The following is a 24,702-nucleotide window of genomic DNA, read 5'->3' as shown; positions in this document are numbered from 1 at the left end:
TCTTGTAAAACACACATTTACAGGAACCACAACTGCATTACTAAAGATCACACTTCAGGTTTGTAATAATTCTACTGTGGACAGAGCTGAGCCCTGAAACCACAGGTCTACAAGCATCATATCTGATCAGAAAACCTAAAAGACAAAGTCACGAATGCCAGCCCAAACATTGCTATGGACATTTTCCATAACAACTTTAACCTACTGATGTGTGCTCTTTAAAAATTAATATCCATTGCCTTATTCAATACCTCCAAAGTTATTTATAAGGTTACCTCTAGTTGGGAATATTTGTTGATGAGCCAAAGGAAGCTTGCTTTCTTCCTGATATGAACCTGAGGAAAATTTCTAAATCCTTTCTCTTCTGCTCACAGAATAAACAAAAGAAATAAAACCAAAGAGACCTTAAAACTAAAGTTCTCCTTAACTTAAAGCGCATTCAAGAGTTTATCAAACTGGGAAATAAACAATGAACACACATTTAAAGGATGCGCACACACACGTATTCGTAAAACAAATACACACAAGGCAATCCAAAACTTAGACATTAATTTCAAGTTTTATGAGACAAATGTATGTTTTCCCAGAGGTAAGGAAAAATGTAAGCCTTAAAACAACATTATTCATATTGGTGTAATTAAGTCATACTAAAGGTTGGCATTTTTCTTCCAGAACTCTACTTTTGATTTCTGGTATCTCTAAGACAGATAATAAATTAGGTTAAGCTGATTAAATAGCGTACTACTTAATTCATAACTTCTAAAATCATTAAAAATGGGTACAGAGCTTTTGAGGAATTTCCAGACACTCAGGTTACAACAAAAATAGTAATTACGATTTTAAGAGTAATAACTCTTTCCTTAGGATTGACATTCTGTTTACTTACAGACTGTCCATTTATCCCCCGGGGGTCTTCCATTGAAGACTTTTTCTTCTGAATTATATATGGGCTATTAGCTACACACTTCTTCAAAGGGCTCCAACACCCCTGCACCTGTGAAGAATAGAGCACCAAGCGGCCGTATTAATTGTGTGGCATGAAATCAAGAGCTGATCTCTGCATCTGCAGCTTTCCATTTACTTGCATGTATACACAAGTCAAGAATGCTTACCTTCACTGAATGAATCTTTAAAATAAATATTATGGGCTCACTGTTTATCACAATTTACATGAGCCAAATGTGGCCAAATTATAGCTCAGTGTGTCTGCTGTCAGCAGCTGCAGCCCAAGGAAAAAAAAAAAAAAAGAATGGAGAGGCCAAGGAGAGGGCTTTCTACAACACATTATTTTTGAGCCAACAGTACAAGAGCTTTTTTTTTTTCTTTTTGAATTCAGTTTCTCCAAGCTATTTATCAACGTCAATTGCACCATAATGCAAAGAGGAAATAGTAACAAAGAGATATGATTGTAGTCTGAGCAAGGATAAAAGAGAAAATCTAGAGTTGAGTGTTTTAGCCTCAGGGCAAGGATATTATTATACTATTTCTTAGCAAGTTTACATTAGGTCACAGTTTCACGGCTGATCAATTCTGAACCTTCAGATACTCAACACCTTTGAGAAGAGTGGGCTTTGGGGATGCCGCAAGGTGTGTACAATAAATATAGTATGTTGAAATATATTCTGCCGTTAGCTATCTTCAAAAAAAAATAATAATAACATAGTCTCCTGGCTTCCCAGTCTCATTTCCTAACTTTCTGAATTGATTTTCATGTTCATCTTCAAATGAGGAACCCAAAAGAAATCCTCAGGTTCTCTTACTTGGGCTTGGCAACTAAGACATTTTTCTACATGCCTTATATCAACTCCAACATAGATATTTAAATATTATGGAATTTTAAGGAAAAAAATAAAGACATGATCTTAATATCACCCAAGACAAAATTACAGAACAGAGAATATGTAGTAGTCTTCTTCTTCTTCTTTTTTTTTTTTTTGGTTTTTTTGTTTGTTTGTTTGTTTGTTTTGAGAGAGAGAGAGAGAGAGAGAGAGAGCGAGTGCATGTGAGGGGCAGGGGAGAGGAAGAGGAAGAGAATTTTAAGCAGGTTCCACACCCAGCCCAGAGTTAACACAGGGATCTATCTCACAACCCTGAGACCATGACCAGAGCCAAAACCAAGAGTCCGATGCTTAACCAATGAGCTACCTAGGCACCATGAGTATGTGGTTGGCTGACTTCAGTACCACTTTTTGTAAAAGTTCTTGAAACTCTGCGTGTTAGATGGTAGGAAAACCACTCCCCTGGAAGTCAAGAGATCTGAATTTAGGTTCTGACTCTGCCACTAACTAGTTGAATGATCTGAGGTAAATAATTTATCCCTCTGAGCCTCAGTTTTACTATCTGTGAAATGGGAGATTTCAATTGGATTTTATCTTACAGGCATATATTTTATATGTGTAAGTTCATGAATGCATGTATTTACACACATAATCTTCAAGTAAAAAATCCCAAGCCTGAACGATTTGGGAGGTAACTTTGAAATACTAGAGTCATTTTCATTTATGTTTGTTTCCCTCACAATTATCAATGCTGGAAAATATATGCCTTAACCACTGTCAGCACAAAGGTGATGCTTCTTCCATAACTTAAGACTCATAAATAACTAGACTCCCCAAATTTTGAGAATCCTTACTAGAGCACAGTGTTGTTTTTTTTTAATTTTCACCAAAAACAATTTTATAACTTCAGGTTATGTATAAATAAAAATGCTGTGGATGTATTTACAGTCTGCTAAACCAAGAAAACACAACATAGTACTCTATTTCCAATTGCTCAAAAGTACAGAACTGAATGTTAAAATCACCCCATCATTGCTGTTGGAGGATTCCTTGCATAATCAAGGAAGAGCTATTACAGAAACTATACTTTTTTTGTTGCTTGAGTTAACTCTCTTGAGGCACATTAACTTTTCTAAGGTGATAAGGCAACTTTTAAAAATTATAATAATAATCCTACCTCACCTTGGTCAAACATTTTACAGTTTCCAAAGTGCTTTCATGTGAATTGCCCACAGTGCACCTATATGTGGTTAGACAAAGTCCGGTCTCATTCCTCCCAGAAGGGAGCAGGCCCAAGACAAAGCCCCCTCTGATTTCCCCTAAACTCCCATCCTCTCTATACCTGTCCTGAGAACATGTTTCAATCAAAATCTGTATATTTGATATTCCAGGATTATTTCCCATGTGTTTCTTTCCCATATTTCCATATTGAACTTACTGAACAGTTTAAGGTATTAAGAATGGTCAAGTTACAGAAGCATGAAAGGTATTTCATTCGTAATTGTATTTCTTCTGAAGATGAAACTGTTCTGTACCGAATGCTGTATTTGTTATTGTTTCCTGGGCTAAAAAAGAAAAGACTGAGCTTATTGAGAAGTCCAAGGAGTCAGCATTCATCGACTTCAGATAGATGTCTCCACTGAGAAAGACTACCACTCAAAAATTAAAAAATCACAGAGAGCCATGGCCTTTATTTACAAATCCTCCACTGCTTGCCAAATCAGCCTAGTTGTTTCCAGATTTCTACATGTCAATCCAAACCGTGCAATAGAGGCCATGACTGGTTCTACTGATATTTAGGAGCCTGGCTTTAGTAAACCCTTAATTCCCTTGCTGGACTTGATCTTTCATGGTTTATGAGTAAGCCTGCCCCCATTATAGCACTTACCTAATGGGACTGTAATTATTTCTCTACCTGTCTCCCCCACTAGACTGTAGCTCCATGAGGCATAGGCCCATGCCTTTCCTCTCTTGTTCAGGGTACATATGGCACTCATTAAATATGAATGAATGAATGAATGAATGAATGAATGAATGCTATCGATGCAAGGCAATTTTTTTAATACACGTGAACTCTGAGTCAGAATTAAGTGGGCAACTAAATGGTGGTGCTATCATTCAATCCGCTTGAAAAGTATCCATCAAATTTCTGGTCCTGAACATTGGTTTCAACTACCTAAGAAACAGGCTCAAGCGAAAACAGGTTACTTGATTCCTATCTATCTGACTACCTACCTATTTACCTACTTACAGTACAGAGAGTTGTTATTCATAAAACTGTTTAGACCTACATATAAACTCATGTGGAGTAATCTGAGATGAAATTCCCAGGGACTTTGTTTAGACCAAGGAGTGGCTCCTAGAAAAGAAGGACTAGATCTTCAAGGAGACTCATCTAGACACAGAATGGTGAGGGCAGGTGCACACTGATGGAAGGATCAGTGGGTTGAGATTTGTTTTAGGAGATTTGTGTAGCACCAGCAGCAGATGCCTTGGTATCAGAGGCTTCCCTGAAAGGACAGGGCACCATGAGTCTGGTGGTGGTTGGACACCCATTCACACAGCCACCCAGCACTCACCTTGCCAAAGCAAGGTGCATTTGCCACAAAAGGCCAAATCCTTTACTTAACCACTACCAAGTCAATTATTATGGCACCCTATATGGAAGGGGTGCCCCCTGGACTTATACACCATGGAAGGCCATCTCTCTGTTAGGCACTGAAGTATAAAGTTCCCTGATCAAAAGGCAAGGGACTGAGAGACAGCCTAGGTTTCTGCGGACCAATGTCATCATTCTGGAGTCAGTTATCCACTCTGAGCACAGAGGAAAAGCCTGGAAGCCTCTTCCTGAAATGTATTTCAACAACTCCTTAAGTAGGAGGAAAAGATCAACAGAACAAAATAGTGAGAAACAGCTGCACAGCTGGGCACACATTTAAATATATGTGATTCGACTCTTCCTATTCACTAGCTGCATGAGGTCACCTGAGAAAAATGCTCTCCCAGGGCAGACGGTGGTAATCATCCCCTTGCAAGGTCATTGCAGCTCACAGGAGACAGGAGACAGGCTAGGGGCCCTCACAGGCCCAGGCCAGATGCTAGCCTATGCAGGCAGTGTTGAACGGAGTCATGCCAGTGGTTCTGCTCAGCGAGAGGGAGAGTGGGAGCCATGCTGGGCAAGTAGGAGACAAGGAGCACTGGCCCTGTCTGGTCTTTTCAACAACTGAAGGGACTATGCCTCCTTTAGTCCAACCTGGACTGTCAATGAAACACACTGAAAAGCTAACTTTGATAGGTGGGGTCCTTGGACATGGGAGTAATGGAAGCCTTAGGAACTCCCTTTCTATTTGCCACTCTTGGGGGAGTGGGGTAGGAAGAGACTAAAATTGCTGTATAGGTACTAGCAAATAAACAATAGCAAATAAACATCAGACATATACACTGATAAAATAGACTCTGTAGAAAGCATCAAATTGAGACTCAAAATGACAAATACCGTAATCATATGAATTTCCTTTGGGGGCCCAGATGTATAACAAAATTTGGCCCCTAGTGATGGACTATAATTACATCTGTAGAGTCCAGTGATACCTGGAGGTGACATTTTAGGCCCTATGGCAACTGACAAGTCTATTACTCTCTAAAATACTGAGCAGTTCTAAATACAACAACAATTTTTTGCAGGTGAGGCAAAAAATCTATTCTGCACATTCCTGCTCTAGTTTAAACTTTCCTTGGGATGCCAGTTTGTCTCCCCATGTCTATGAACAGCACTTGCTGCTGAAAAGAAAAATACTCAATAACTCTGAACCTAAAATTTCCTGGGTTCAGTAAAATCCATATTCATTCCACATAGGTTCTTCCCATTCATTTCTATCCATCAGCAAAACCAGGTGGTTTATAAAATAAGCAATAGCGTCTCATCTTGCCCATAAACTTCATCCTGCTTTTACCTTAGTTCTGGATCATCACAAACTTCCTGGCCATTGTCAAAACAAAATATAGGGAGACATTCAGTTGGCATTAAGTGTATAACGGAGAAAGGGTCTAGTCAGGCAAGATCACCAGACAGACCTTCTAGATTGAAGAAAAATAAGGTAGAGACTAATATGATTTGGAAGAAAATAATATTTTTAAAAAATTTTATACATCATCTATATTTTAATTTTTTCTGCTGGTTTTGAAAAATGGGTTATGTTTTAGATGACACATAAATCACCTCTAATGAACCAGAGATGCATCAGATACTGTTAATAACTTGTGACTCCTTTCATGAAAGAGTATTTTCGTTATAACACACCATCACTTTAATCTTTGCTTTCTCACCAAGTGTTGAGTTTTCTAACATTCCTGAGAAGCAGAAGGAAACTGGTGGTTGAACATGCTTTATAGAAAAGAAAAGGGCTATTCTGAAGTATGTCACCAGAAGACTACGACGACAGATTGAATAAATATATCAAATCAAGGGGTCTTTAAGAAAATTTACAAACAGAAGCCTGCAATGAAATGAACCACTGGATGAGTGTCCTCCAGGGACCCACACGACTCACCATTCCATGGCTCCCAAAGCCACAAGATGCCGTGCGTCACTGTTTCTTATTCTGTGCTGTGCTCACCTTCCTAAGATATTTGGTTATAGCAAGAAAAACAGAGATTGGGCATTCTCAGGTGAATGAGATTCAGAAACCAGATACTCAATGAGTTCTGAGACTGTTCAGGAGCACATCCCAACTGCTGAAACCACTAATGCAAAACCAAGTTCAGCTCTACATTGGTGGAAGTCTTCTACAGCTGGAGATAAAGTTTCTATAGAAATAAGTGTCTACAACAATTTGCTTTTATAGCTGTTCCACTTAATTACTGGTACAACTGTTTTAAAGTTTTATGTATGAAGCCTATCTATTCATCATAGCCCTTCTATATGCATATGACCAGATTTCTGCCTGCACCATATGCAACTTCCTACTAACTTCAGATGAAGAATGGAAGGCAAGGAGGCAATTGAATGGGTTGAAGCAAATCAGGAAAATTAACAGTATGTGTTTATTCAGTAACTAAAGTTCAATTCAAACTATATTTTCAAGAGCAGTAGACCTACGAAGTATTTTAATGCATCACTTAATACATGAACAATATTAAGAAAACTCTAAAGGAAGGCCCCTGTAATCCCATTAATCTAACTTACTTTTATGAAATGATAATCATAGTGAGTCACCATGTTTCATTTTTTTTTCTGGTTTCTCTTAACATTGTTCCATAAACATTTTATGGTCTGTACTTATCATTTTTAATTTCCATATAATTCATATTTCATCAGAGATATATTCCCATAAAGTGGGACATTTGGTTTTTTTTTCACTCTTGCACTATAGCATATAACAGTTCAAGATCTGCATTCATCAAACTCTTTTCCCTCTTTTAAATGTCTTGAGGATGAATTCCAAACTGCAATTAGAGGATCAAAAGGTAAGAGAGTCGAAACTAGTAAGTGAGGTCAAATTCACTTATTCAGATCTCTCTTCCATACAACATTGACCCTAGCAGAAGGATGAAACATGAGAGTCCTATCTTAAGAATATTCCAATGAAATGACCACCACAGAACCTGTGATCTTGACAGCATTCATGAATCTCCCTATATCAAAGGTTACTAAATTTTTTTGTTCATGGAAGAACTTTTGAATACTAAAGACCATGACTGGACATTTGAGAGCCTTAAATCGTTGATGTGCACCATCACCATGCCGATAGGATGCATGGTTATCACACATGGCTCACTTGCTCTTTCTTTCACTCAATCTTGCTCTCATGGACTGAAGATGAAAAGTCAAACCTCTTTCCAATAAACATCGGCCCTTTCATTACCATCCTAATCACTTTCTCCTGTCTTTCAGCAAGGTAAATCACCATGCCACAGGACTCAGTTGGTTGAGTCTGATAGCCATGGTAATAAAATACCTTATACGCAAGCGTAGAAATAATAAATGTTGCCCATTAATTATTATTGGTGGAACATGCATGAGGGATTTGAGGAACAGTGGTTTGTGTGGTAGCATGTTGCTTGAGAATCACGGGCCTATAAATCTCATACATAATGAACAAATGCAGGCATCCAAGGGAAAGTAACCTAAAATATAATACGCAAATGAGAAAAGTATCTAAAATTTCACCAGGCCAGTATATTAATTCTGCTGCATCTGCTGGTTGTAGGTACTATCAGTCCTCTACAGGTGTAGGTTATGATACAATGTATCATAGAAATAGTTTATCAGCCTACAGAGACTGTAGGTTCAGTTTTAAAATAACAAGGTCTAGAATAACTAGTAGCAAACTGCACTGGTACCATTCAGTGACTATGTTATTCGGTGTCTAAGTAAATGGCTATAACTAAGTGATGAGTTTTCTCACTTTATTCAAAAGACAAAGAGGAGATATGAAACATCAACTCCTTTACTTTCATGTAGAAAGATCTACCATTGGATACCTCCTAAGATGTTAAAAATACACCATAAAAACTCACCAATAGGGATGGAAAGCAGACAGTGGTTGCCTAGAACCAGAGCCCAGGATGGGGGTGGAGAGTGGTTGATGAACAGTAGAGGGGTACAAAGGAACTTTCTGGGGTACTAGAAGTGCTGGATCTTGATTGTGGTGGTGACATAGGTGAACATAATGATCAAAACTCACTGAACTATAAAATAACAAAGTTGATTTTTTTAAGTGCCACAATTCACATTTCTTATTAGTTGTTAACATCTTTTTTTTTCCCAGTACCATCAAGAAAGTAACATTTTGCTAATATAATTGTCCTTGCCCCTCCAAATCAAATCTGACGATGTTAGTGCTGATCTTTGTCTAGCCATTTATCCACCAACGCTCCTCTCTAATGCAGCTGACATTCACTCCTACCAGAGTACAATTAATAATGTTCATTTTTAGGCATCAAAGCAAAAAGGGGCTTTAAGACATCTCCTTTAAGGAGATGGTTTAAGGGGTGAGGATTATAAAAAGTATACAATGTTCTTTAATATTAAAGTTTAATTAGCATGTCAATAATTGATGTGATCCTGAAGGTTTTAATTTTTGAAGACAAATTAAAATGTGGAATGATGGTCAGCTTTTCAGTAATACCCTGGGTCAGATTCATTAAGCACTTGGTCTGTGCTTAGCTTACAAAAAAGTTCAGCTGTCAAAATTAAAAAGCAGGTTTATTTCTAAAAAATACATGGAAAGATTTATTTCCCAGACTCTTCTGCCATTTCTGCTAAAATTCAAAGGCAATTTTAGCCATGGATACAGGCACAGACTTCACTATCCAGACCATTAGGTAACATATTTAGTACAGGGGATCCAAGTTCATCATTAGACCTTGGAATTAATGCATATTACATATGCCAGTTTAGGAGAAACTAGAGAAAAAACACCTCCCTGCTCTGCTCCAACACTACCTCCTTTACCCTTGACAGTCACAGCTAAAGCTTAGCAAAGCAATTTCCTCATTTCCTGGATGCTGACTCTTAACTTTTACTTGCTTCTTGACCAGAGTCAGGACTGCAATCTCAGAGGCCAAAACACCGAAAACAAAGACAGTAATGGAGAAAGCCCTAAGCTGTCAGAAAAGAGGCACTGATTCAGGGTTTCGTGAATTTCACTCTTTCCTTAAAATCAAAGGATAACTTCCATTAGTTCAACATTAGAGACATTTCAGGAATCTGCCTCCCCTCAATTCCACCAGCAAACAATTAACAAGTGATATGCGTACTGGGATACAGGCGGTATGAGATGCTGTGATGGGACCACAGAAGGAAGGTGTGGAATCCAAGTTCCCATCTAGAGCGGGAATCACCAAAAACGTCCTTTCCAGATAGTCAGGCTGCTTCTACAGGAACACTTCTGGGGACAGAGATTCACCAGCTTGGCAAGTCATTTGGTCCACAGCTGGAGGTTTAACTTCGAGGACATTTTCTCTTAGACTGAGCTGAAACAGACCCATCAAAGCTCTTTCTCTAACATCAGTTTTTCTTCTGCAGTGATACAAATATACTTCAATACCTTCCTGTATTATTCTTTATATAATTCCTATACATCCTACATATGTAAAGTCGTTTTTGAAATATTTAAGATGAATAATAGCCCCCTTAGGGCTCTCCTTTCTGGGCCCAAAAGGTCCTTTCAAAATGGGTTAATTTTCTGATTTCCCTCCACAGGACATGTCTGTCAGCCAGTGGGCCCTGGATCCCAAAACCACTGGCACTGACTGAGTTCGGGACACTCAAACTATTCTGCAAATGACCTATTTTCAAGTCCCAATCCTTCTATATTTGAGGAACTGACTCATCCTTGTGAAATTCTCATTGGTTAGTTTCGCCTGTCAATCAAACTCACTCAGATTCTCTTTGACTCAGGATTCTGCAAGGAATGACTAATGTAACCATTCCAGCTTTGTGTAATATGCCAACCTAAAAACCACTACTTTAGCTTTCTACTTTAAAGTCACTGATAATGGGCGCCTGGGTGGCTCAGTCAATTAAGTGTCTGCATTCAGCTCATGATTCTAGGGTACTGGGGTTGAGTCCCACATGGGGCTCCCTGGTCAGGGGAGAGTCTGCTTTTCTCTCTCTCTCTCTCTCTGCCCCTGCTTTCTCTCTCTTTCTCTCTCTCTCTCTTTCTTGTTATCTCTCTCTCTCTCTCTAATAAATAAATAAAATATTAAAAAAATAAAGTCACTAATAGAAATGATAAGGAGGAGAAAGCCAAAAACAGAGCTAGTCCTGATGAATCAAAGGGTGAGAAAGTGTACTGGTAGGGTTGCAGTTGGTAACTCTGACATTTATCAACCCTGTGATCCTGGAAAAATTTACCTTTCTGAGCCTGTTTGTTCATCTATACAATGATATTAATATCACCCAATAGGACAGAGAGATTATTGTATTTTACACATAATACATGTTCAGTAAATTTATGTTGAGCAGATGATAAGCCTTTTGTAAAGGGTGAAAGGTCATACAATTATGAAAGGTCATAATCCAATATGCTTAATTGTCTCTAGTTTTTATATCCAAAAATTATTATGTAAGTCAACTGCTTAATTAGACACTTTTAGAAGCTGTCTTTCAGGTTACTAAAATAACAATTAGTAAAACTGTATTGTTATTGTAGAGCTCCCTCTCTTTACCTCCCTTTGATTACCTTTTGTGAACTCTTCCACTTTTTATAGGGGAAATAAATCCACTAACAGATTTTTTTCATAGTTCCTATTTTGTAATTTATCTTAATTATCTTAATCAGTCCTCTGCCTGCTCTCCAAGGTATTTACATGTTCCAAATTGTGAAACTTGTTAGACTGTGCTCTCGCCCAAAGCGGGGAACAAGTCTGATTTAGTCTGATGGGTCTAACATCCAAGTCTTTCCCAGTCTGGCCCCAGCTACCATTTCTGTGCATCTCTCCTGCATCCCAGGTCCCTCCTGCTCACCTGCAGCTGCTCCTGGCTACTTTTAGATGCTTCTGATGGCAACAGACCTCTGCCTGAAGGATGTACCTTTCACCCAGTCTCCTACATAGCTTTCAGGGCTCATCTAGTCCTTTCCTCCAGGAAGCCTGGTACACCTATGATTTCCCCCAGCAGAGTACTAGTCACATTAGGTCACAATTGTCCACCATGCTGCTGCTTCAGGGCAGAAACCATTTTTATCCATGTAACAAGATGCTTGGTACATGGCCCCTTTCCCTGCAACGGCTGAATGAACAGTTCAGAGCTTGAGACACAGGACACTGGGGGTCTCTGCGCAGGATGGAAGAATGCCTTTCTTGTTCTACTTGGACATCCTGCTTCTACATTATTCCTCCACTTCTCGCTCATAGCTGGCATCTTGTTTGCTCAGTAGATACTTGCTACTCATTTTTTTTTGAACATATAATTAATTCACACTTCTTTACAGGTTTGAATCCTCCTCCCACACACCCACCCCCCTTCTTTTTTTCAAGAGGTTTTGAGTTTAATGAGATTATTTACGGAGCTCGCATTCACCAGCGTGGCCACCAGAACAAAAATGCTGGGTGGGTCTTGTCAAAACGATAAAAATTATTTATACTGTATGCATTATTCCTACCTCCCCCTAACCTCACCAGAGGTAAAGCAGAAATCCTGTTTATTTGTCCTTGCTTTTTTACTTATTCCTAGAAATAATAATGTGTCACCATCGTTGGCCTCTCCAAGTCATCTGCTACTACTTTTAACTGGCCTCCTTGATTTGGACCAGCCAACTCACTTTCGGCCAAATTAAGGAACTCCGGGGGCTAGAAAGCGCCAAATATAAATATCTACTTGCCCCGACTGCTCCCCCAAATGTTTCCCATTACTGGGGCTTCGAGCGCAAGCACACATCCAAGACAGCAATCACATCAAATAGGGCCAAGATGACCGCTCTCCCCCCTCCCCCGTCCCCCGACGTCCCAATCAGTCACCACCTCCCGGAAGCAAAACAAACCGTCCGAGACACATCCCTCCACGTGCAGCGGGCGCCCTAAGGCTGCCAGGCAAAGGGGCGACGCGCGTCCCCATTATTGCGCGCGCCGCCGCGCCCTTCCAGGAGTCCTCGCGTGACTGGCGGCGGTGTCCGCACCTTGGAGGCGGCGGGCGGGCTGGGGTGCAGGGGACGCGCGCGCTCGCCCGGGGATCGGGGCCCCTTTGGTGTCTGCGCCCCCTCTGCCTCTTCCCGGGCACCGATCGCCGCCTTCCCGCCCCGGCTGGGGCCGCGGGCAGCAGTGGCCCCGGGCTCTTGGCCGCTGCCTGGGAGCCAAAGGGTCAGCTTTAGTTACACAACAAAGTCTCTTCGTCACTGCGATCCGCCTGGAGGCCACAGCGGCCGGGCAGCCCGGGCAGGGGCCGGAGCGCCGCCGCCGGGGCCGAAGGTGGAAGAGAGCGCGCGAGGGGAGGGTGACCGGCGACAGGGTCCCCGGCGGCTGGACTTACTCGTGTCACAACTGCGGCGACGAGGGGCTGAGGAACCGGTTCTTCCAAAAACCAAACCGAAAATGGGAAACGGAGAGGCCAGGGCAGCGCTAAGAGGGGTACTGTCTCTGTGTTTAGGGCAAAAACTGCTCTGGCTTCCAGAAATTCGAGCCAGCGGTGGCTTTTTTCTTTCTTTCCTTCTTAAATGCGCCTGTGCGTTTGAGGTTTGAGGGGCGCCCTTTGCGCGGCTCCGAGTGCGCAACGACAGCAGGGCCGGCGCTGGCGAGGGCAACCCTCTTCCCAGCACCCCCGGTCTTCCCAGTACCCCCTTCTCGGCCCCCAGCCCCCTCTCCCGACTCCCCTCCGCACCCGAGCCGGAGCCTGGGCCTGCTGCCCACGCCCCGCGGGGTGTCTAGGACTCCTCAGCCCTTGCAGTGTTTAAACTGAGGGAGAAGGTGGTGGGGGTTGGTCTGTCAACAAGGGGGAGTTAGGTGTGCTCGAGGTGGACCTTAAGGGAAGACAGGCGGAGTGACATGGGTTTTTTGTTCGTTTTTTTTTTTTTTTTCTTTTTTTTTTTCTTTCCCCTGCTGGGGTGGGGAGGATTTAAAGGGATAAGCAGTCAGACTGCAACTTACTAAGACATCTGGGATTCAAATAATTTTATAAGTGGTCTTAAAGGTATGTACTCTTAACTTAAAGAAACTGAGACAAAGAGTAGTATGTGGATTACCCACAAATCGTTCAGACAGGACTAAATGACCTGTCTGGCCCTTTCTACTAATTCTTTCTTTCTTTCTTTCTTTCTTTCTTTCTTTCTTTCTTTCTTTCTTTCTTTCTTTCTTCTTTAGCCTTTGGTTGCATCACGGAACCCTTTGGTAGAGTAGGGTGAAGTTTCTGTAACCTCAAAATCCCTCTATCTGTGAGTTAATGAGAGCTGGAGCCAACCTGGATTCAACCTGTGAAGTATTTCGGCTTTGGATGAAGCATCCATCACAGACCTGTAACCCGAGATACTCCTTCTTTGGGAACTTCCGCTTACTTGATTAGGGGAATCCAATCACAAGCAGTGAAAGATATGCAAATACTTTGATGATTTGCTCTTATAAGGACTCAGGCTTCTCAGTGAGCTTTAAAATGTTTGCAGTTCTCTCCCTCTCAAATAAAATGCCTTCCTCTTCCTCGCTCAATTATTCACATCAAATGAGATCATGTAGGCAAAAGGCCCTCGGAAAGTATAAAGCGTGGCATGAATATAAATATAATTGTGCATACTCTTCAAACTCATCTAGAGTCACATGCTTTCCTGTTGTTTCTATCAGTCAAGTGTCTGTTGACTTGTACTAAACACCATGGAGTCAGAATCCTTCACCTTCAAAAACCATAGGTTATAGATTCCGAGATAAGACCAACACACAGGAGATAAGTAGAAACATGCACCGACTGATTTTTGGCCCTAAACTGCTGGGTGTTTATGTGGATGCAGACCCTGAAACTTTCCAAAATAGACCATATATATCAGGTAAGAAGACTTCTTGTAGAAGTTAGTGCGCTGATAGTTTGTTAACCAAATAGCCCCCAATATCTTGTCTTAATAAAAATATTAACCAAATCGGCAAATTGATGAGGATGGCTTTGCCTTTTGGAATCCATTGCTTATCCTTTCTACCATTATGACATAAATTTTTTTTTTATAATATAAAAAAGCAAATCCAGAGTCTTTTAAAGCAACAATAACCACAAACTTCCAAATACAAGTGTCTGCTATGAACTCACCAAAAGCAATGAAAGTTTCTTTTGTCAAAGACTACAGGTATGGTATTTATTTGAAAATCATATTTAAAAAGTCAGTCTCTATAACTTAGAAGTAATACATAATCTAAAAATTTTATGTATTAATACAGTCCTTTGACCCCTATCCTAAAATTTCCTTAAAATATATATATATATACACATATATATGTGTGTGTGTATATATATATATGTGTGTGTGTGTATATATATATATGGCAGCTGCCAGCTCAAATATCCGATCATATTATTTTGTTTAACTTCTCAAAACCTAGATTCATATGGTCTTTGGATGAAAACAGATCTAAACTTTGAACCAGTTTCTGAATTTGAAGGTGTGGAGAATTATTTCATTATTGCTCTTTAGGAAGTGCCATGTGTTTAAAATATTGGTAGTACTAGATTTAGAAGATAAAGTCATATTCAGAATTTTTTATTAAGGAAAATTGTTATTTGGCCAAAGTACACTTATTTTTGTGCAGTATACAAATTCTTCATATTCTCCAAAACGGGAGAAACAGGAGCCAATTTATTGAGTATAATGTATTCCAGACACTTGCTGGAATAAACAATGCTCTTGAGTCCCTCAGATGCACAGCCAATAGGGAGCTGTTGACTACTTGAGGTTTTTACACATCTCTCTGCCAGATCAGAAAACCAAATCCCAAATCAATCACAGGCACAGTGTGGATTTATAGTCCTGTTCCGGCATAGGGTCACAATCGGCAAATGCATTATACCACCTAAGATAGGTTTAATTTTAACATGAAACTACTTATTTTTTCATTTGATACAACTGTAAGCCTGAATAAACTTTTCAGTAAAAATTTAAATGTCCTTTTTCACACCAAGCCAAAACCCAATAAGACATATAGTCATAATTATCCACTTGAGAACATACATGTTTCTATTCGTCTGTTGGTATATTTATAAATATACGTATCTGTTGAATTTCCATGTAACTAGTAAATACCATAAGGAATCAATTATGTATCTGTTGGTTTATATTGGACTGAGAACATTCAGCTGCTTACTTGTCATAAAATACTAATCTTCACTGCTATCCTAACCTACCTTATGTACAATAAAGAAATGATAGGGTTTTTTGCACATGAGGGAACAAAAATTGGTTAAGTGTAGAGTTATACTCTAGCTTTATGGTATAAACACAGAACACATGTGACAGAAATGTATATTTAAACCCAGGTCCTATTCAACCTCTCAAATACAGATCCACAGAAGGCAGAGGGCAGGGGTACCTGGGTGGCTCAGTGGGTTAAGCCTTTGTCTTTGGCTCAGGTCATGGTCTCAGGGTCCTGAGATCGAGCCCCACATTGGGCTCACTGCTCAGCAGGGAGCCTGCTTTTCCCTGCTTCTCTGCCTACTTGTGATCTCTCTCTGTGTCAAATAAAATCTTTTTTTAAAAAGGCAGATGGCAAAAATCAACAAGTTTTGTAGTTCATTGAGCATTTGTATTCTGTCTACAATGACAGGTTAGGTGTGTTATGAACACTCCTGATCAAAAGAAATTTTATGCTTCTCTCTCTCACACACACACCCACTTTAAAATTCCTTTTATTATTTGGTTTGGCAATGTAATTTCATATAGAAAAATCTGTCAAGGAGCGCCTGGGTGGCTCAGTGGGTTAAAGCCTCTGCCTTCAGCTCAAGTCATGATCCCAGGGTCCTGGATCGAGCCCCACATCAGGCTCTCTGCTCTGCGGGGAGCCTGCTTCCTCCTTTTTCTCTCTCTGCCTGCCTCTCTGCCTAGTTGTGAACTCTGTCTGTCAAATAAATAAATAAAATCTCTAAAAAAAAAAAAATCGTCAAATGCACCTAATGGGAATTTTCCTTAAAAGAAGATGAAGATCCAGGCCCCTGGCTTAGATGGAGATTTACTTCGGGGCATCAGTGGGAGAAGACCAGACCACGTGGGAATAGCCAAAAGTCAAGTCAACTCTTTAGGTATGAGTTAGAAATTTTCTTATGTGCAGGAATCATTTAAAGAAACTTTCACTAGATCAGTCACTTTTTCCCCCAGTACTGGTGTTTTTTCATTTAGCTAAATCACTTAGTACTGTTAGCATCATGTTAACTCCTTCAGGATAGAAGGTGTCTGGCCAGAGAGCATGAATGGAAAGCACTAGAATAATAGTGCCAAGAAAAATGATGCACAAGACTGATCTCTATGCTCTAGGCCCTGTGTATTATAAAAAGTACGTGTGAGTTTTAGTCTACTGTAATATCCTGTGGTCTGAAAGTTAATGTCTATGCCTATTGCTCCTCTAAAAACACAGTATGAGGTAAACCCTGGAGAAATTTACTCACTAGACAGGAACTTATTATGTCAGCCATAAATTTTGACTTTTACACCCAATTTCTCGTTACATTAGGACTGGTTTTCTAATCCATTTATTGTTGACTAACATTAGCAAATACATTTCCCCCTATCAAGACTTCCAAAGAACATCATCAAATTCTTTAATCATACCAGGCATTTTGGAAGTATCTAATGAGAGGATGCTTTATGCACTTATTGCTTGGGAAGCCAAGTGTGGGATACAATACAAGGTTCTTGCCCAGCTTTCTACTAAAGCAAAGACTTAAGGTTAATTTTCAAGTGATGTTTTACCCATGTCTTAGGTCTCATAAATAAGTACTCTGTTAAACTTCATTGTACATTTGATTATTTTTAAAAAAAATACCTGTTTTGTTGCTTTTTTCCTTTTAGGTGAATCTTCCAAAGTTATTGAGATTCAGTCTTTCTGCATACTTAATCTAACATGTCTGATTTTTCTGTTCTTTTTATCATTTTTCTCCCTTGGCACATGTATACTTTTCATTCTCATCTACTGTAAGAGTTGGAGCTCTCCTGAGCTTCCAGTATGCTTTAATCCAGATCATTCTACTTATTAACATATATCCATTTGTGAGCTGCCTTTACTTTTATAAAGAGATGATATCTAATAAGTGCTCTGGGTGAATATGACTCCTGGATGTGGCAGTCACTTGTTCTTGCCCCTACTCCAAAGGCAATGGCTTGATTGTTCTTTTTACATTTCTGTAATATCATATGACAAACAAGCATCAGATTTATTCTTCTTTCTCACAACTAGGCACTTTTTAAAGCAGCGCCTTTTCCCCCAATACAATTGCAGGTGTATTTTAAAAAAATCAAACATAATTGCTATTCCAACATAGTTTAGAACAGAACTGCATGCTCTATAAGTAAACTCTAATGGCCAGCAGAACGGAAATTTCTGGGAGTTTGACTCATGAAGAGTATGAAGTTGGACCTCAAGTTTATGACTTTCAGATTATATTTCCCCAGACATATGACTTGTGCTTATCTAGGTTAAATCTCATTTGCTATTTCCTGACCATGTTTTTGGCAGATAGCTGATAGTACTTTTGTTGACTTTTGGTTTATAATTGTGAATTACTATTAACGTTTTCTTAAAATTGGTTCCATTTTGTGATTCTGTCATTAGGCAAAAACAAAACTAAGCGGGTAGAAAGCCCAGGATAAGAAAGCATGGATTCACTGAAAAGATGTAACATGAAGGGTTTACCCTATAAGTGCATAGACTGTGGACTGAGGCCATTTAGATGAAACAATCAGCTCTCAATTGGCCAACAATAAGCATGAAGAATGGTACTAGAGGTAGCTATAAAGATAATTTTCAAACTGCCTTGCCTTGCCTGCCAAACCAAGTACCATCTAAATGCCAAAATTAGTGCCAAAGGAGTAGTGGGAAGGACAAAGCAAACAATCCACTGTTTGTTTGATAAGCATAAAATATTTATGGTGAGGAAAATTATGTTTCCAACATTGTAATTGTCTTTATTTCTTAACATGTAACAAGAGGCACTGAAGAGCTGTTCTTGGTAATGAAAACCTAATGTGTCCTTGAATATTAGTCAGATATTCAGAGAGCTGAATTGCTGATTGGGGTTGACGTCTTCTGTTTCTGTTTTTGTCTGTTATTCTCTTTGTTTTGTTTTGTTCTTTGCCTCCATGTGGGTTCTTTCCTAACACCAGACATTTTGTTTGCTTGCCTTGTTTTGTTAGAGTATTCCATTTTATCAAACAAATGTTTGATAGCTTAAGCAATTCTTGAAAAAATAAAACTTAAAACTGCTTTATGCATTATTTAAGCCATTACCTTTACATGACATTAAATCTATAAATGACCTAAATCATAGCCCCAAACCAGGATACTTATGGTGAGTATGAAAGGGGGGAATCCCAACAGATAAAGTTTATTATTCACTTTTCAGAGTGCACCAGCCTATTGCCAGCTAATGGCCATTTTACTCTAGAAATCCTTGTCCCTGGATTTTATTTTTTAATTTGCTTGTAGATCCTGAAATAAATGCCTAGCTCAATAATTTGCCTAAATCTAACATGAAACATATTTCCTTTCACATCATAGAATTTATTTATATATTCAAAAGGAAAACTCAAATCATGGCCCAATCAGCCAAGGAAACTGCTGGGTTAGCTGGGGCAAAATGTTTCTTGGAGTGAAAAAGGGGTTATTCTTCTGTGTATGTGTATAACATGATCCCTGGGATGACTGCATTGCGACCACTTGTAGTAATTTCTAATCTTTGAAGTTATGTAAAATTTTGTTAGCAGTCTCAAGTCATTCATTCAATCCGTTTGGGTGTCGTTCCAGCCACGCGGGGAATTCTTAGGCACAATCAGTTACAATGACATCCATGGAGGCTAAGCACACCGTGCATTTACCTGCCCTCAGTGCCGGTGGAATTGGATTGCGAGTGAGACTGGACGCCGGGCGTGTGAAAGAATGTAGAAAATTAAACGTGAGCTACAAATGCTGATCAAAAAACGATTTGCCTCGGAAAGAGGTGTTTACCGTTCAAGAAAATGTTGGGAATGCGGCTGCAAGGGTCAAACGTGGATGACTCATTTGATGTGGAAATTGAGCTAGGAAGTTTGAGGAGAGAGAGAGACAGACAGACAGACCGACCGAGAGAGACAGTCTGGGGTCCCGCGCACTGGGGGCTGGGTCGACGTCGGAGGAATCGCCTGACCAGAGACGGTGAAATGACGTGAGATGGATTCACATAGTTAAGCAGAATTCACCTCGGGCAGGAGGTTTTTCTTTGTCGATTTCGCCTTCGTCTATGGAATTCTAGCTTCTCTTCCTAAGCCTTGTCTTTTTCCTCAAGCCTAGGACGCCAGCACAGTTTGATGCTCTCGGAAAAGCCCCGGAGACTCCGGGTTGCTGGTACCGTGTGCAGGCGCGTCCGGTCGCTCTGCCTGGTCGCTTTGCAATTTGATTTCAGGCCTTTTTCCCCCCTTGGCTTTTTTTTTTTTTTTTTTTTTTTTTTTTTTTTTTTTTTTTTTTTGACTACTTGAGAGGGTGGAAAAAACTATATAAGAAATTCGAGAACAGACTGTGGGATGCAGAATCGCACACGTGGTCCTGCAAATGGGATAAGAGGGTGGGGGAGGTGGAGAAGATAGAAGTGAAACTAGAATTTAGGGTACGGCTTTAGAAATCGAGAATCTCCCTTATTATTTCCCAATATATGTTGTTTTTCGTTCTTCACAGCTGCACTTTGCCAATAAAAGTGGAAGAGGGAAGATAATGGCCTGAATAGTGACGTGCCTACGGACATAAATGTACAAGCAGCTCGCTGGCGGGGATTTTTGCGCAAGAACCTCAAAGAGGGCTGCCGTTTCCCGGGCTGTTTCTAAATAAATGTACATTTATTTCTCCATAGATTATGAACAGTTCTATTGTTCAAATCCAAGATGCGATAATGCATAGGCTCCCTAAAACGGGACATTCATATTTCATGTATTTAGAGATGTTTAAAACCTTAAGAATTAGACAAGATGAAAAGACATCCTTTTATGATCTGTTTTGGGTCGCCAAACAGGTAGGCGGATACGCGAAAAAAACGGTTTACTTCTGGAAGCTGTTTTGCTTCATAATATATCTTCTATTTGCTAAAAGTTTATATTATCGTAAATAAAATCAAAAGACAAACTGTCAGTGCGATGCATCATTTGACAAGTAAAATCCAACACAAATTTTCTTCGGAAAGGGATGATAAAACAGAGTGCTACAGCTGACACCTCAGTTAAGTCACGATTTAAGAAAAAAAAATATTCTCTCCATAAGAACGTTCAGGGTTTTTTTTCTAACATGTCTCGAGTTAAACAAAACATGTTAACAAGATTGTAACGAAAACTCTTCATGATGTAAACATCCAAAGAAAGAAATTCTAGATTGATTATCTTCAGGGACCGCAAAGATTTTATTACTAGATATCACTGAAATAGTGGAACCAGAGGCCGAAAGCCTTAGGACTCTAACTGGGTGGTGAGGGGATTTTAGAGAACCATCTCCCAATTAAAAACAAAACAAAACAAAACAAAACATAAAATGTAAATGGAATTAGTTGAGCCGAATTTCATTTTTCCAAGATTAAAATATGTAATTACTCGGTTTGGAAGGCCCATTGCCAATTCATGAATGTATCAGAATAAAACACAAGAGCAAGTGCCAAATACCTGTGGTTTATGTAAACTACAATAAATCACGGGGTTTTTATATTTAGATGGATAATAGACGGATATAAAATGATAGATAAAAATCAGTTGTTATGGCTTGTCGTGGATTTCCATGTGCTTTTTAATTTTCCTAAGGTTCCAAATTTTTTCATTTAGGAACACTTGTCCAATATAAGCTTCTGAAACTGCAGCAGGCATCATTTCCTTGCTTCACTTCTCAGAAGTACATGGGAAAAGACAGCCAGAGATGCTTCTAAGTGAAGCGCGTCCTTGCTGCTTGACCTCCGGAAACAATGAGAAGTGTTTGGCTATCTCCGCCAGGATGCTGGGTGTGAGGGGTGGAGGCGAGGGGACTTCAACTGCCGTGCCCCATCCCACCTCTTTAAGAAGCTTTGATTCACGCCCATCTAGCACCAAACTTGGGGTGCGAGGAAGGAAAGGAGAAATTCGGGCCAGAGCGGGGCGGGGAGGGGGTACTGGTGGGGGCATTTTACCCCGCCTCGGTGAGGAAGGCTGACCTGGAAAGCCCTCTGGGACTCTTCGGTCCCATGGAGGGTTAGGTGGAAGAGCACCCAGGCCTGCTTGTAGAACGGGTGTCTCCGTTTCTCCGTTGCGGGTCACTCCCGCCGGCGGTTGCTCTGGCCGCCTGCGCACCCGCCGCAGCCGCGAGCCACCGGGGCTGGGAAACCCGCTCCCTCCCAGGCGGCGCCTATTACCAGCAGCTGCTTCTGCTTAGCCCCGCGAGGATCAGTTTGCCCCAACCCACGGCCTCTCCATGGGCTCGATCTCCTCCCACCCCTCCCTTCCCTTCCCCGCCTCCCCCACCTAAAGCTCCGCAGCGACCCGAGCTATTCTTCGCGGTGGCGCAGCCACGCGCGCAGGTTCTGAGCTCCAGAATGGGACACTGGGGGAGGGAGCACGAGGAATGAACCAGAAGGACCGGGAGGCTTTGAACCCACCCAGGGAGGTTGGAGGAAGGCTCTGGGGCGGTGAGATTAGGAGGCCGTAGGCGGGAAGGGCGCCGGGCTCCGCTTGCAGCAGGCAGCTGCCTCTCCACCCGCGCCGAGGAAAGGGTCGGAGGCCTGGGCGGGAGAGAGAGGCGGGGTGCCCTACCCGCCACCTGTAGCGTCGGTGGGATTGAACCCACGAACTGGATGCCGGCGTCGCGGCCCTTGGCGCGGGGCCCCGAGAACTGGGGTAAAACTGCCCCGGCTGGCGCTGGAGAGCGCGCGCCGATATCCGAGGCACAGCTCGTCGGGGCTGCCCCCGCATTCCCGCGTGCCGCGCCGCACTTTCAGCTGGGGCTAGAAATAGCGCCCCGGGAAGCAGTAGCAGGAGCTCTTAAAACGCTTTGTGGAAACTGGGCCAGGCAAGCCGACGATGCTCGGAATGCCGCGGCGGGCGCGGGGCACTGGGCTCGTTTCTGCAGGGGCCAGCGGTGCAGGCCGCGGGCCGCGCCACGATGGGAGCCCTGCTGCAGCGGGCTGCATTCGGTTTCTCTTCCGAGCGCCGAGAGGGAGTGGGACCCCGGGCCGCGACAAGAGCTGTCTGCCGACGGCGGGCCGGGCCCTTGGCTCCGGGGCGGTAAGGGGCCTAAGGCTGGCCCGCTTGCTGCAGAGAGGCCTGTTCTGCCCCTGATGGTGGTCAGATACCTAAAAATATGCTTCTGAAGAAAGATTTCGCCTCGGTTTGCCGTAATATTTTGAGAAACTAGGCTCTCAGGGCTGAGATCAGTTAGGTTCCCGCACCCTCCCATAACTTTGTTTTGCTGGCTAGGCATGAAGAACAATAGTATCTCGCCAGCCTAGAAGTGACCGAAGCCAAATGGCCTATCGGGTCCTTCTCCCCGCCCACCGCCGAGAGTAGGGGGCTCATCCGTCAGCGCAGGGCACACCCATTCGCGCCTGTGTCCTATCTGACAGCTGGACGGGATCTCTGCGGCCTTGCAGCCGTCCAACCGTGCGGTGCTGCGGAGGAAGAAACCGACGTTCCCAGGGGTTAAGTGACCTGCCTAAGATGACAGGGCTGTTACATCCGAAATCTAGAATAGTGCCTGGCGCGGGGCGAGTCGTCGGTGGATATGTGTTCAGTGAATGAATACTCAGGCAGACTCGGGAGCTGAGGCTGGGTCGGAATCCCAGTGCACCCCCTTTCATCGAAGCCTAACCACAAGCCGGAGCGTTTTCCGCCCATCCCGCGCGTCCAAGGCCAGGGCACGGCGTTCCCAAACCCAGATGCTCCTTTTGAGGACAGATTTCGGAGAACCAAAGGCTCTTCACCCTTCACCCTTCCACAGGGATTTCTGAGAATCCCGCGGTCTCCACCCCCCCACCCCCCCACTCCCACCTCAGTTTTCATCCTGCCGTTCTGGGGACTTAATTTGGTCAGTCCCTTTTCCTTAGTATCAAAAACTGCCGTAGGCAGAAAGTTACAATGAGTTAAGTCTTTCTCCCCATTCTCCTCTCTCCTCCATGGCCATCCCCCAACCTCCTTTTTTTTTTTTTTTTTTTTTTTTTTTTTTTTTTTTTTTTGGCGGGCTTAACCGCAGTCAAGTACAAACCGTCCACTTCATGGCAGGGGTGGAGCTTTTAAAGGTCGCTTGGAGAAGCTTTAGCATCACTCCCGCCAAACCCCCACCGTGAACAAATAATCAAAGTGGAAAAAAGCGTGCGTGCAGTGCCTCACAACTGGAAGATAAGAACACACCTCCAGCCCAGACACACCGCAAGGTCATTGTTGTTGCCTTTAGCTAAAGCCTTGTAGGATTTCTGGGGCCGCCACTACCGTGGGGGAACCGTGGTTCCCAGTCCCGGGAAGGAACGCGGCGAGGCGCACGCGGCGAAGTGCGGAGAAACCTAGACTGCTCAACCCCGCCCCAGCTGTCTCGGGTTCTTTCTGCCAAGGCAGTAAACTGGCTGGGCTGGAGGCGGTCAGACGATGCCCAGCTGCCATTTACTGGAGAAACACCTTTGCTAATGCGTTTAGGGAGGTCGTTAGTCGTCAGCCAAGTGCTACCTGAAGACCCATAGGGCTTTTTCCAGGTCAAGACACACTGCTCTAGAAGGTGGATTCGGAAGTCTTCGGGAGGTAGAGAGTGATCTGAGGTATTTTCGAGATTTAGATCAGCAACTTAAAAAAAAAAATCACAACCTGACAGAAAAAAATGTTTGTAACGCTCGGACAGTCATCGTGGGGGCACCTGCAGAAAAGGTGGATTCTCGCCTCTAACATAGGGCTTGGCATATAGAAATGCAAGGATCCTCGAATGAGTAAGTGCCAGTGTTCGCAATAATACGGGTAGGGTCCGCCCCCCACCAACTCTGGGGAGCCCTCATCAGTTACCATCTTCTCTCTTTCTAAGATTTGTATGAGACCCAAGCAAATAATTTCAATTTCATGATTCTCAGCCCATCTAATACATGTACAATACGGATAGGATCTGACACTAGCGTTCCCTCAGACATAGTTATCAATATATCCTGAGAATAAGTGCTCAGTGTGATCAGAGAAATATGAACCCATGCTTATAGTCACAGTTAAGGTATGTAGAGTAAGATACAGTTTTTATGACAATGAAAAGGAGCTGGCTTCTTTGGAACAAAATGACCAAGAGAGATGCTCTCTGATTTCTT

General features: G+C 42.1%; 2 protein-coding genes across 7 annotated transcripts in view; one reads left to right on the top strand and one right to left on the bottom strand.

Moving 5' to 3' along the window:
* The window catches only part of EYA1 (EYA transcriptional coactivator and phosphatase 1), a 359,925-nt gene extending 347,509 nt beyond the window's left edge, over nucleotides 1–12,416 (bottom strand). For 4 of the 6 annotated variants that reach the window (XM_059166236.1, XM_059166239.1, XM_059166237.1 and 1 more), the window contains exons 1-2: nucleotides 12,276–12,416; nucleotides 887–988 (exon numbers count right to left, since the gene is read on the bottom strand). In XM_059166236.1, the coding sequence (XP_059022219.1) occupies nucleotides 887–919 (33 nt within the window). In that variant the 5' untranslated portion in view covers nucleotides 920–988; nucleotides 12,276–12,416. Of the gene's footprint in view, nucleotides 1–886; nucleotides 989–12,275 lie in introns of those variants that run through there. The other 2 variants (XM_059166241.1, XM_059166243.1) reach the window with 2 other exon arrangements.
* LOC131827835 (uncharacterized) lies at nucleotides 4,754–20,450 on the top strand. The gene is made up of 3 exons (XM_059168846.1): nucleotides 4,754–4,958; nucleotides 12,307–12,848; nucleotides 20,103–20,450. The coding sequence occupies exons 1-3, from the start codon at nucleotides 4,754–4,756 to the stop codon at nucleotides 20,145–20,147; spliced, it is 792 nt and encodes a 263-aa protein (XP_059024829.1). The 3' UTR covers nucleotides 20,148–20,450.
* The last annotated feature ends 4,252 nt before the right edge of the window (nucleotides 20,451–24,702 follow it).

This window comes from Mustela lutreola, chromosome 3 (genome assembly GCF_030435805.1).
Source record: "Mustela lutreola isolate mMusLut2 chromosome 3, mMusLut2.pri, whole genome shotgun sequence".
NCBI classification, from domain to species: domain Eukaryota; kingdom Metazoa; phylum Chordata; class Mammalia; order Carnivora; family Mustelidae; genus Mustela; species Mustela lutreola.
The sequence above is the reverse complement of the archived record's forward strand: the minus strand, read 5'-3'. Positions and strand labels throughout refer to the sequence as shown.

Bases quoted from the DNA above. Each gene is read 5' to 3' on its own strand.
- LOC131827835 (XM_059168846.1), top strand. From the start codon at position 4,754: ATGAGGTCACCTGAGAAAAATGCTCTCCCAGGGCAGACGGTGGTAATC. The intron at 4,959-12,306 runs GTAGGAGACAAG...GGGCGCCCTAAG, and splicing joins GTGGGAGCCATGCTGGGCAA to GCTGCCAGGCAAAGGGGCGA. The intron at 12,849-20,102 runs GTACTGTCTCTG...CGTTCTTCACAG, and splicing joins CCAGGGCAGCGCTAAGAGGG to CTGCACTTTGCCAATAAAAG.